Source organism: Lissotriton helveticus, chromosome 1_1 (genome assembly GCF_964261635.1).
Source record: "Lissotriton helveticus chromosome 1_1, aLisHel1.1, whole genome shotgun sequence".
Lineage (NCBI taxonomy): Eukaryota > Metazoa > Chordata > Amphibia > Caudata > Salamandridae > Lissotriton > Lissotriton helveticus.
The window spans coordinates 1,627,082,372-1,627,096,028 of record NC_136057.1 but is presented as its reverse complement, the minus strand read 5'-3'; the positions used below and the strand labels follow the sequence as shown (position 1 = coordinate 1,627,096,028).

Below are 13,657 nucleotides of genomic sequence, written 5' to 3'. Positions count from 1 at the left end.
CCCCTCCAAGGTAACGAACTACAGGCCAATAGCATGTCTCCCCCCCTCCAAAATCATAGAAAAAATTATGAACAGTCGGATCTCTGAATTCATCGACAACAGCAACTGTCTTGATGATTCGCAGTTTGGATTCAGAAAGGGTCATGGCACGGAGACGGCATTAATAAAAGCGGCCGATGAGATCAAAATGATCTTAGATAAAGGAGGTGCAGCGGTACTTATAATGCTCGATCTTTCCGTAGCCTTTGACACGGTCGATCATTCCATCCTGATCGACCGTGTCAAAAAATCCGGAGTATCTGGGACCGCCATTTCCCTTCTTTCCTCATTTCTAACTAACCGGGAACAATCGGTGACCATGGGCGGATACTCCTCCAGCTCCTTCTCTCTCCCCTGTGGTGTCCCCCGGGATCCTCGCTGAGTCCAACACTTTTTAACATTTATGTGGCGGACTTAGCGAGGATCATTAAAGCTCATCGCCTAGCAGTTACATCTTATGCTGACGATACGCAGCTTGTCCTGGCCATTAATAACAACGGATTGGAAGTAGCTAATAACTTCCAACGGGGAATGCTTGCCATTAGTAACTGGATGAGTATAAATTGTTTAAAGCTCAATTCAGACAAAACTGAAATCATGGTATTTGGTAAGCTCACCCCTAGCTGGTCCCCTACCTGATGGCCTCAAGAACTCGGACCTTCTCCCGTCCCTGTCACCAAGGTCAGGAACCTAGGAGTGATCTTTGATAACAAACTCTCCTACACACATCAAGCAAATTCCATAGTATCGGCTTCATTCTTCACGTTAAAAATGATTAAAAAAAACTTCAACCTTATCTTCCTGTAAATACTACCGATACCTTGATTTCCACTTTACTCATGTCTCGAGTTGATTATTGCAATGCTCTCTTGCTTAATGCACAAGAACAAGTATTAAACAAACTCCAGTTAGTACAGAACGCAGCCCCCAGACTTGTCACCGGAACACCTAAGTTTAAACCCATTTCAAATATCATCCGAAAACTTCACTGGTTACATGTGAGGCAAAGAATTAAATTCAAGGCTCTGTGCATAGCCTTTAAATCCATTCATGAAAATGGCCAAATTTTCTTAAAACAGCCCTCTGTCCATATAGACCATGTCGCTCTCTTAGATCCGCAAAGGCAAATCTCCTGGAGATAGCTAAAACAAGAAAAGCTACATGGGGAGACAGATCCTTCTCAATCGCCACGGCCAAACTATGGAACGCCCTACCCAATCAAATTAAGACCACTCCAACATTAACTCTCTTCAGGAAACCGTTAAAAACCTGGTTATTTAACCAATAGTTCAAGCTAATTCAATTACAACCCTAGTTCTTTATTCAATCTTCTGTCTAGCGCCAAGACACCACCGGGTAATCACGCGCTCAACAAGTTGTATAAAATAAAAAATAAAAAAAAGCATGTTTTGTCTGCTATTCAGAAAATGTAGTCCCTTTAAGAATCTATGGTAAATGTACAGGCAAGTTAAAAAAAAAAAAAAAAAAGGCCAGACACAAGACCAGAATATCAGAATAACTTCTAAGGTAATATTTTAGCACACCAGAACAAAGCAAATTCAACAATACCTTAAGCAACTAGTTATTTATAGTTCCAAGCTTATAAATGATTGAACTGAATGTAACACCCAAAAAAAATGATTTCAAAAGAAACACAATTGTGACTAGTATTGCAAAGATTTCTCTTGACCGATACCTACATACTTTAATATTTCTGTTTTGTAGATATGGGTGTTTCATCTTCTCATAATTGCAATCCAGAAACCAGTGAAAATCATGGTCTCCAGAATTATCAAAGGTAAGATTATGTGGAAGTACTTCTCCTTTTGTCAAGAATAGGTATATTTTCACTGCTCATCATTAGATTAAAGTCTCTGGGCTAGTACCCTGAAGAGTTAAATGTAAACATGTTGGATTTTGTCCCACCTCAATAGACTTTAGAGCCAAGTGTTTTGGATTCTGATAGCCTTTGCACTGCTAGCACCTAGCCAACCTAAACAAATGCTAAGTGTTTGCTTACAGCACACTGGACCATCTTGTGTCCACTGGGGTCTGCTTAGAAGTCTTCCTCTCTCCTTAGTTCACCTAGATTTCATGCTTGACTCTGCACTTCATGTGACCTAACATCCTCTTTCTTGAGGGTTATCACGAACTAGATGGATCACTTTGTGTCTCCACCGTGATGTTCATTGTGGGGTAAAATCTAGGAAAATGCACAATGTGTAAAAACATAAGGTTGAAGAAGGTTGAGTGACTGGAAATCGCAAATGATCAAGAAGAGTATGTTTCTTAACTGTGTTTGGATCAGGTTGGAGAATGTGTACAGATCTTGTTGAGTTTCCTTTTTGCCATTTTATTTAGCATGTCCACGTACTATGTTGATCATACTAAGTCCAACAGCAAAATAAAACCATTTTTTATTGTGTTTGCCCAACCACACTTGGACAATCCAATTTCTAAAGATAGAATTGTAATTTGCATTAAAATCGGTCATGCTGAAGCTAAATGCACATGGACTACTATTCCTAGAGCCCATTCTACTCTCTCGAGAGAGAGGTGCTTCAGTGGCCTTTCTGGGAAGCATTCTACTGTGTCGTCTAGCCTCACATTTGCGAAATTCTACCGTGTTACACATTCATGCGTGACAGAAACCACAAGTCAGACAATCTGTACTTAAAACATCGTTCTAGACATCTCCTCCTGTTGCTCACAAGCAAGGTTTTAGGGCATTGGGCACTGCTTTTCAGTCTATGCACACAATGTTTTATACAGAAGCACATGTTGCGAACGGAAATGTTACTTACATTCGATTTAAAGTTTGCAGAGCTGCAGATTCACATGAGCTCTACCCACCTGCTCAAATATGGGCATACAGTAGAATATCCGGTAATAATATTTTTAATTTTCCTTACCATTACATGTTCTTCCAGTTTACAGACACCATAATGCTTTGACTCTTCATGCTAACACTTAGACGTATCCAAAAGAGTAGAAAGAAACCTGAGGTAGACTCCTGGTGCATTGTGGGCTCGTAGGGGTTGTATCACAAGTCTCCTCGAAACGAAAAACCCTTCTTAAAATAAATACAAGTTGCAAATTCTGAGCTCCCCCCTAGGTAGCAGAATTGTACACAACATGCAAGTCTACAGCACGACAAGCCGCAAAACCTCTGATTGCCCCGCAACACCAAAGAAGACGGCACAAAGTGGATAGTTAGTTCCACATCACCAGAAAAGTCATGACACCCACAAAACTGCATTTCAAAGTACTCCCCCAAGGCAGTCAATATACCAAAACTCTCTTTCTGTATACCTTTGAGGCATACCATGAATTTGCGTTGGCTAGGTTTGTATGATACGTTAGGAAATAATACAAACCAGTATTGGCAAAGTCAATAGGTGTTATCTATGTGAGTTTAATTGGCTTTGTTATTGCTTTGTAGCTATGTTGCTAATAGCTGAAAGTGATGTAAGAAAGCTTCGTGACAGCCAGCATTGTCCGCATTATAGCACTTTTTAGGTCTCGCCTGAGCCAGCGAGATTATAGTAAGCGGAAAAGAAGTGTCTCCCAAAACGGCTGCAGATCGCATACAGTTCATGTGATCTATGCACGTGCACAGAGCCAGCCATATCGCACACCACCATTTGTCTGTGCCTCGGCATCTGACTTCAAAGGCTGCCGCTCCCACGCCCCCCCCTGAGCCTGTGTAATGTTAATTTCACAATGTCCTGAGCAACCCTGAAAGAGTGAAGTGAAGGTGAGTGTAGGTAGGCATGTGCTTGTTTCCTGCAAAAGGGACATAGCATGGTGAGTGTTGCATGCTTCCCAGGCTAACTTCTACAAATATAAGAAAATACCCCAAATAGGAGGCTGGTTACACTGGGATTTTACCTGGGTACAGCTGTCTGTAGCAAGCACCGGTGTCACCATGTGCTGAGTTCAGCCACACGTAGCTGCAGTAAAGAAAACGCAGCAAGGCCGAGACTTTAACAGCTAGGGGACGCTACAACAATGACATTAGGCTTTAAACCAGTGCTTCCTTTTTTGTATCCACCTACTAGCATCTCTCATTTACAAACAAACTGGTTGTGTTCATAATGAAGACTTTTTTCAGGCAATGCAGTCAAATTCATAAAGATAACCCTATAACTGCCTTCCCACATTCTTCCTCCTTTCCCACCATATACTGGATGTCATCCACCACCATCCATATCTGGGCTCCCCATTCCCTTCCTCCTCCAGCGAGTCTGTATCCTCATGCTCAGTGTGTCTGCTGTGCAGACCTGGTGCTTTGGTGTGGGAGTCTGTTTTTGTTGCATGAACAAAGTAAATAAACAGTTAAATCTTCAAAGTTGATTGGGGGAGACAGAGCCAAAGGGACAGAAAAAAAGCAGTAGTCCACAGGGACTACAGATCCTACCTTGTTAGTCATTTCTATGCCTGATCCTTTTTCTATTGTTTCTTGTCGCCTCAATGAACAATTTTAACAAAATGATTATCAAAATCTAGCAATAATTGGGGTACAGTCGTCCCATCACAGGCTTTTGTCCCAGTGCCACAGCACCTGCAGCACTCTCCCTCCACCAAGCTCCCACACTGCCCCAGTTCAGGAAGGACCTCAAGACCTGGCTCTTCGAATGACCCAACTTAACTTAGTAGCCCCCCCCCCCCAGTGCCTTGAGACCCTCATGGGTGAGTGGCTAGACTTTTCCAACCCTGATTGACTGGGGTTATCTTTATGCCTGGTTCATCCTGCAGAACCCAGTGGTACTGGCCCGTGGCCTGGTCGTGTGCGATACAAGTTATATTTGCAATGCCAAGAGAACCCTCACCCGGATCTTGGAAACCTTGACCTCCTCCAGCCCAGATATCACTTAATTACTGTCCATTTCATGGGCGCTCACTTTCACTCACCCTCATATGCAATAAATAAATTGAAAGATTCAGCAAAACAACTAGGAGTTTCCCTCAAAACTAGATAGCCCAGAATAGTTTGTTGTGTGTTTGTGACATGGGTTATTACATTCGTGGTGTCCCTCTCTGCCACAGCTGCAGTACTTTACATGGTGTATCTTACCCACGTCACGGTTACCGAGCCATCACAGTGTAATCAGTCTGATGAGGATGAGTGGTTTAGACAGTCCTGTCGACATCTGAGCATGTGTCTTGTGCATTTGATTAAAAATATCCACAGAAGGCACACAAGGCCCTCCATCCCCACACTCCTCCCTACCCCACAAACACCCATTAAAGTTTACAGAAAGTTTTTCCAAAGTTCCAAGTTCCCCAACTCGATTGGTTGTTCTGCTGGTGCTGTGTGACCTGCGTTCATCTGACAGCCTTTTCCAGATTTTTAAGGATAATAGTCTTTTTTATGGGCAGATAAATTACCTTTAACTTTTCACTGAACACAATTTGTGGGACATCCAATGAATATTTGCCAGTTAGGTTTTCAAGAACGTTTCACGTATTAAAAAAAAATCTTGAATTATAAAAAGTGTGCAATATTGTAGGGGCGGCTGTTTTGGATGGGGGTGAAAAGCTGTGAAGTGTTTCTTTTGCGAATTTCACTTAATTCCTGAGAAAACTATAATTATTATGCTTAATACCAATTGTATTTGCAGGTCGGTTTTCAAGTTATAATCAGACATTTTCTTCCCCCAATTAAATACTTAACCAAGTTCATCCACATACAATTCTCCTTCATTTTCAGTTCGAGATACTATTTTCAAAGAAATGTTTCCAGTTTGTGGGTAAACATGATGCCACTATACATTAAAGCAAACAAGAACCTTCTAGAAGAGCATGTTTGCCAATAATCTGCATCGGTTCTATATAATGCTTTGCTCATGCAATACAAATGTGCTACCCCTGCTCTGATGTGCCTGATTAAAAACATCCGCGAATTCTGATATCCAATACTCTGTCTGCATACAACATAATTTTGTTTCTGGCATTGGCTTACTTGAAATTTTGCAGTGTCTGTTCAGCTGACGATTTTCAGCAGAGCCACTGTGTACATTCCCCGGGAGCCGATAGGGCTGAGCTAGCTAGTTCCTGCTATAGTCTGGGTGTGCAGGTCAGGCTGCCAATGTGTACCTCTGCTTAAGAGTTAACCAGAGGGAGGAGCTTCGCGAGCATTCAAGATGGTCGCGTGAGCACAGAGCTCCCGAGACCCTTCGCTGGGCTTTTGACAACCAGCTCTGGCTGATCCCAATATCCTTCGAAACTTCTGATTCCGACGCCGGGATCCACTTCTACGTCGTCCTGGACTTTGCGGCCCACCCCGGGACGAGACCGGGGACTTGGCTACGCTACAGGCCAGAGAGCAGTTGAACAACAATGACTGGAGGGATCTCTCCCTCTGGAGGGTCGCTGCCCAACTTTCGGTTTTGTTTTCCTGCTCTCGGCTCGGACTGACCGACTAACTGCTCGGGTCTCCACTTGACCCTGTTGGGTTCTCCTGTGCCAGTGAGGTGCCTTCTCATCTTTTGCCTGGCTATCCCTCAATATTGGCATCTAAGCTGGTTTTTGGCTAGTTTCGCCGTCTTTTGCCATATCGCTGCCGGCCATTTTCACCAGGTCGCGCGGGCCCCTTTGGGGTCCGTTCTCCAATATGGCCACCAAAACGGAAGCGGAAAAACGCAAAACTAAGCCGCCAACATCATGGGGGCCAGACCCAGACCAACATTATGGACCACTTCTCCCAAGTGAAGGGTTCTCCCAGTAGTGCTGGCCGTACGCCTGATGATCCTAAGGCTGCCTCCGCTGCTACGTCGGAAGTGTCGCTGCAAGATGTTATGGGAGCCATTAACAGTATGAAGGCCTCCATGGGACAGCAATATGAGGCTCTTGCCTCCAAAATCGACACAGTGGCGGTGGATGTAACGTTGATTCAAGGGCATCTGGCGTAGACCAACGAGAGGGTCAAGGCGCTGGACCTCAAGACTTCCAGTCTGACGACTGATGTTACCGACATCCAGACCGAGATCGGGAACTTGCGTTCTTCCCATGAGAAGGTGACTCATCGTCTGGAGGACTACGAAAATAGGGCCCGCCGCAATAATGTGCGTATAATCGGGGTCCGGGAAAATCCCGAATCTGCAGCAACCGACCTCCTGGTGGAAGATCTAGTTTCCAATTATCTAGCTCCCGCTGGACTCACTAAATTCTTTGCGGTCGAGCGCGCTCATCGAGTTCCAGGCGGGAAGGCTAAGCCGGGGGCCCCCCCGAGACCTATCGTTGCCAGGCTGTTCCATTTCAGGGACAGAGACGCCATCCTGCAAGCTTCTTGGGAGAAGGGTCCTGTGCAGTTCGAGAACGCCACTGTGAACTTCTACCCAGACTTTACCCCGTTTGTTCAGAGGCAGAGAATGGGATTCCAGGGAGTTAAGAGACGGTTGCGGGACTTGGGCCTCAAGTACACCATGTTGTTTCCCTCCAGACTTCGTATTGAGTACGGGGAACGAACGTTTTTCTTCGACCGACCGGATAGTGTCAGTGACTGGCTTGACTCTTTGCCAAAAAGGGATGATCGTGCCGAGCACCCTGGCGGCGCCGATGGTGGTTCGCCGGAGCAAGAGTGACTTGTGGGACCGGACGTCTGAGCTTTATAACCTCATCAGCTGAGTTTGAACAATGATTCTTTTGTTTTCATTATTGGTTGGCCTGAGGGTGGCGGGGGTGAAAGGGGATTCTTCCTTCTCCGGGGTTCTTCGTGTAGAATGGGGTTTGAGGGGGCGAGAGGCACACTGCGAGTTGGGGTGGCTTTTGAGTCTTATGCAGGGGTGCAGGGTGGGGGGTGTTGTAACGGGTTCGCCTTGGGGGGTGGTGGGGGGGGTGTTTGTTTTGTTGTTTCTTTACACAAGGCATCAAATTGTTTTTTCTAACTGCTTCGGTCTTGGGGTTCCGTGTGCATGGTGCTTGATCTCTTCTAAGGGATGGGGGGTGGTGAGTTGAGACTCTTATCATGGAATGTTAATGGATTGGGAGACAGGATAAAATGAGGGGTAGTGTTGCAGTTCCTTAGACGCCACTCCCCTGGTGTTGTTCTTCTACAGGAAACGCATCTTATAGGGAATACGTGTCGAGCCATGAACAGGCGTGGTTACCGCCTAGCCGTTCATTCTGGCTTCACCTCTGGCTCCAGGGGAGTTGGCATTCTTATTCGGTCTTCTCTCCCCCTGGAAATTGATAGTCATACTTGATGATAGGGGGCGTTATGCCGCACTCACGGGTAGATGGGAAGGGAAGACACTGTCTATTCTTACGATATACGCCCCCCCCGGGCCTACAGGCCTCCACATACGCCGATTTGTGCAGGGTCATCTTGGGACTGCCTGAGGGTCTCCTTATCCTCGGTGGGGATTTTAACTCTGTTGTTTCCGGTACAGCTGATCGCTTTCCTCCCAGGGACCTGCATAAGTCTCATATGTGGCTGAGCAACTTTCTAGATACCTTTGGGCTTATTGATAGTTGGATATTGATGCACCCATCACAGCTTCAATACACCTTCCACTCTGGGGTACATGGTAGCCTCTCCAGACTGGATTATTTTCTCATGCCATCTTACCAGGCCACGTCCATCAGCGAAGTCCGCCATCTTCCCAGGGGTATTTCTGACCATTCCCCATTGTGGCTTCGGTTTGTGGTAGGGGTGGGTAGTGTAGGCAGAATTGCTCCTATCAACCCTTGGTACTTTCGTAACCCCAAAACCCGTTCCGAACTTGTTAAAGCCATGGACCATTACTTCAATGAAAATGTGGGTTCTGTTTCTTCTTCTGTTTCACTGTGGGAGGCCTTCAAAACTGTTATCCGTGGCCGCTCTCTTTCGCTTATTGCTGCTGCCAAAAAAGCAAAGAATGAGGAGCTTGTGCGCCTCGAATCTGAGATAACTGCACTGGAGGGTGACCTTGATACATGGGTGACACGCCCAAAACTTCATTCACTCAGCCTGAAACATGCCGACTATCGAGCTGTTGTCACTGATGCTGCGAAGGTGATGAGCAGAGAGCAGCAGGGCAGGTTGTATGATGTGGGTGACAAGGCTGGTAAATTGATTGCGTGGTTGGACAAGAAAGAAAGAGTGAATCGTGTTGTCCCTGTGATTGAGAGGCTTGATGGAGAGTGTGTCACTGACCCGGCTGGGATTGTTGAGTGCTTTGCCGACCACTTCAAAACAGTGTATGCTTCGGTCTGCGATAGGGATGAGGAGGACTCCCGGCTGTTGCTCCGTGATATTGCATTGCCCTGTCTTTCTGAGGAGGACAGGGACCTTATGGATGCGCCCCTTACGGCGGACAAAGTGGCGGGGGCCATACGCTCCCTACGCTCCGGTAAAGCCATGGGCCCCAATGGATTACCCATCGAACTTTACAAACTACGACCCAACAAAATGGCGCCCTACTTGAAGGGCATGTTCCTTGAGGCCTTGGACTCGGGTTCTCTTCCCGCTGATCAGTGACTTGCCACCATCGTGGTAATTTATAAGGAGGGTAAGCCTCGAGATCGGTGTGCCTCGTATAGACCCATATCCCTTCTTAACGCCGAACCCAAAATTCTAGCTAAACTGTTAGCTAATCGTTTGATTAAGGTGATCGGGGACTTGATCCATCCGGATCAGTCAGGTTTCATTCCTCATCGAAACACCGCCCTTAATCTTCGGAGACTCCACAAAGTTCTCGCGAGGGCCAGGACTCTTAATGAGCCGGCCATTTTGGCTTCTTTGGCCGCAACCATGGCTTTTGATACCATCGAATGGCCCTATCTTTGGGCGGCCCTCACAAAATTTGGGTTCGGTCCCGTGTTCATCGCGTGGGTGAAACTTCTTTATGAGATGCCCCTCGCCCAGGTGGTGGTTAACGGGAAGGTGTCCGGTGTTTTCACACTCGGACGCGGCACTCGGCAGGGTTGTTCGTTGTCCCCATTGCTCTTCGCCCTCGCGCTAGAGCCATTGGCGGAATGGCTCCGATGGGAACCTTCTATAAAGGGCATTCGGTGGACTCCTGACTTCGAGGATCGTATCTCGCTATAAGCAGATGACATCCTTCTATATCTTACCTCCCCTAAGAAGTCCCTGAATGTGCTCTTCGACGTTCTTGCATCCTTCGGGAAGAACTCGGGTCTCATTATCAATTGGACCAAATCCTGTGTCTACGTTTTGGTTGGTGGTTTTCCCCCGTTGCCACGTAGATTTCCAATTCAAGTATCTGAGACCGGCTTCAAATACCTGGGGATACATATCTCCTTGGACCCTGCCGTTCGCCATGAGCGTAATCTACTGCCTCCTCTTCAACGACTGAAGCTGGATGTTACACGCTGGCGTCGTCTGCCACTGTCACCGCTCGGTCGTGCGGCTCTATTCAAAATGATGTCGCTGCCCAGATTTTTGTATGCTCTCCAGAACTCCCTTGACCTTGTCCCCTCGGGTTATTTCCGAGAGGTGGAGAGTTTACAGCGGCAACTCGTCTGGGACGGCCGTGCTCGCATAGCCCTGTCTAAACTCACGCTTCCGTGGTATGACGGGGGCATTGCCCTTCCCGACATCAGACGCTACTACTGGGCCTCCCAGCTGAGTGCGGTTAACCACGCAACATATGCCCCTGGACCTGCCCCGGCCTTTGCCATGGATAGGCATCTTCTACCGGGGGGGACTTTCAATAGGGCACTGTACTCCAAGAGGCTCATCAGAACACTTGCAGGACCCACTAAAACTGCTGTGCGTGTGTGGCATGATGCGACTGCGGCTCTGGGATGGAATGACAGACTAACTCGTGCAACCCCGTTGTATGACTCTGAAAGTCTGGGTAACCTATGGCGAACGAAAGGATTTGCTAAATGGGATTTGATAGGGATCTCTAGGGTGGGGGATCTTTGGTCTAAAGGTGACGTTAAGACCTTTGAGGCGCTCAAAATAGAGTATGAACTCGGGACAGAGAATACTTCAGGTACGCTCAGGTCTGGCACGCCCTGTTGTCAGTCTTCGCTGTTGGCACAGACATTCCCGAATCCTCACCCCTGGAGGATCGCATCCTGGATGGATATGTGCCCGATAGCACGGTTTCACTGATTTACAAGAAGATGATCAACAATAGGGCTGACCTGCTTGTGCGCCTGAGGGCCTTATGGATTGCTGATGGTCTAGAATTAGATGATGAAGACTGGCAGTCCGCTCTGTCCTCACCGAAAGAGGTTGCTATATCCTCTCGCCTCAGATTTGTTCAACTCAAGATCCTCCACCGCGTGTATGTCACTGGTCCAAGTCTGGTCCGCATGGGTTACACTTTGGATGCGCTGTGTAAGCGTGGATGTGGTATGACTGGTACTTTCCTTCACATCCTATGGGAGTGTCCGGATATGGTCGAGTTTTGGTCCTGTGTGCATGGTGTGATGGAGGAGGTCACTGGTGTGGCGCTGCTGCCCAAAGCCAGGCGCTGCCTCCTGAATGTCTGGGAGCCCAATGACTGCAACTCTGCTCAGATCACCTGGGTCACCTTAGGCAATATGATTGCCAAACGAGATATCGTGCAGCTCTGTGGCTCCCCCAGGCCTCCAACCGTATCGCACTGGAAAGAGAACATGGACTGGTGCATGTTTCGTGAGCAGACTGTGTACCTGTCACGTGGTAGGCCCAAGAAATGGGGTAGGATCTGGTCTCAGTGGAACACTTATCGTGGCAATATCTGTACCCCCCCCGCAAGAGTTGTTCCCTGACATAACCTTGTCCCCTTGATTGACATTCCACCTATTAAATGATACTGTATTGTTTTAGGTTTCCTCACTGCCCCCTTCCCATGAAGAATTATAATTGCAAAGTATATAACATGGTTACTGAGCGCCGAAACATGGTCCCATGACTGTACCCTCAATTCTCTTATGCCTTGTGTGAATGTTATTGTTTCATTTGTTTTTCTTCGAACAGTTTCTACAAACACTGCACCGTAGTATAAACAAGCATTAGAAATGCAATCGGGCTCGGATTTATTTGAGTTTGAGCTAATGGCATTGTAAATGCCAATGTCTTTTTGCCATGTGTTATGGAGTGTGTGCATGTGGTGTGTAGTGGAAGTATGTTGGTTGAATTGTAATTTTACCAATGGTGGCATGCTGTGCTTTATATGAATATGTTTAAAAGTAAAGTGTACCATACTGCGATTGCTTGGTGGAAAAGTGCACTGCCGGCTGGAGATGTGTGTGCCTGGTGGAAGGGTGCACTGACGGCTGGTGGGTGTGTGCTTGGTAAAAGCGTGCACAGATGGATGATGGCTGTTGGTGTTTGTGCATGGTGAAAGCATTCATTGACGGCTGGGGGTGTGTTGTTGTGTGTGTTGTTTTCTGTGTGCTGGTGAGTGTGTGCTGGTGAGTCTGTGGGGGTGAGCCTGGGGAGTGAGTGTGGTGGTGAGTGTGTTGTGTTGAGTGGTGACAAGTGTGTGGTGTTGAGAGACTGAGGTGTGTGGTTTGTGTGTGCGTTATGTGTGTGTGGTGTATGTGTGTGTGGTGTTTTCTGCACACTCACACACTGCCCCGTAACATTCACACACTGCTCACCCGCACACTCCCAATGTCACCCTGCATAGTCACACACTGTCACATAGTCACACACTCAGCAGCACACAGCACTCTGCCCTCAACAGCACTCTGCCCTCAACAGCACTCTGCCCTCAACAGCACTCTGCCCTCAACAGCACTCTGCCCTCAACAGCACTCTGCCCTCAACAGCACTCTGCCCTCAACAGCACTCTGCCCTCAACAGCACTCTGCCCTCAACAGCACTCTGCCCTCAACAGCACTCTGCCCTCAACAGCACTCTGCCCTCAACAGTACACAGCACTCTGCCCTCAACAGTACACAGCACTCTGCCCTCAACAGTACACAGCACTCTGCCCTCAACAGTACACAGCACTCTGCCCTCAACAGCACACATCACTCAACAACACACAGCACTGCCCTCAACAGCACTCTGTCCGCAACAGCACTCTGTCCGCAACAGCCCTCTGTCCGCAACAGCCCTCTGTCCGCAACAGCCCTCTGTCCGCAACAGCACTCTGCCCTCAACAGCACTTAACAGCACTCTGCCCTCAACAGCACTTAACAGCACTCTGCCCTCAACAGCACTTAACAGCACTCTGCCCTCAACAGCACTTAACAGCACTCTGCCCTCAACAGCACTCTGCACTCTGCACTCAACAGCATTCTGCACTCTGCACTCAACAGCATTCTGCACTCTGCACTCAACAGCATTCTGCACTCTGCACTCAACAGCATTCTGCACTCTGCACTCAACAGCACTCTGCACTCAACAGCACTCTGCACTCAACAGCACTCTGCACTCAACAGCACTCTGCACTCAACAGCACTCTGCACTCAACAGCACTCTGCACTCAACAGCACTCTGCACTCAACAGCACTCTGCACTCAACAGCACTCTGCACTCAACAGCACTCTGCCCCCAACTGCACTCTGCACTCAACTGCACTCTGCCCCCAACTGCACTCTGCCCCCAACTGCACTCTGCCCCCAACTGCACTCTGCCCCCAACTGCACTCTGCCCCCAACTGCACTCTGCCCCCAACTGCACTCTGCCCCCAACTGCACTCTGCCCCCAACTGCACTCTGCCCC

General features: G+C 47.7%; 1 protein-coding gene across 2 annotated transcripts in view; it reads left to right on the top strand.

The window, feature by feature from the left end:
• The window catches only part of LOC144829387 (uncharacterized), an 815,409-nt gene that overhangs the window by 664,877 nt on the left and 136,875 nt on the right, over positions 1 to 13,657 (top strand). For both annotated transcript variants that reach the window (XM_078688502.1, XM_078688493.1), the window contains one exon: positions 1,765 to 1,837. In XM_078688502.1, coding sequence (XP_078544628.1) covers positions 1,765 to 1,837 — 73 coding nt within the window. The remainder of the gene's footprint in view (positions 1 to 1,764; positions 1,838 to 13,657) is intronic.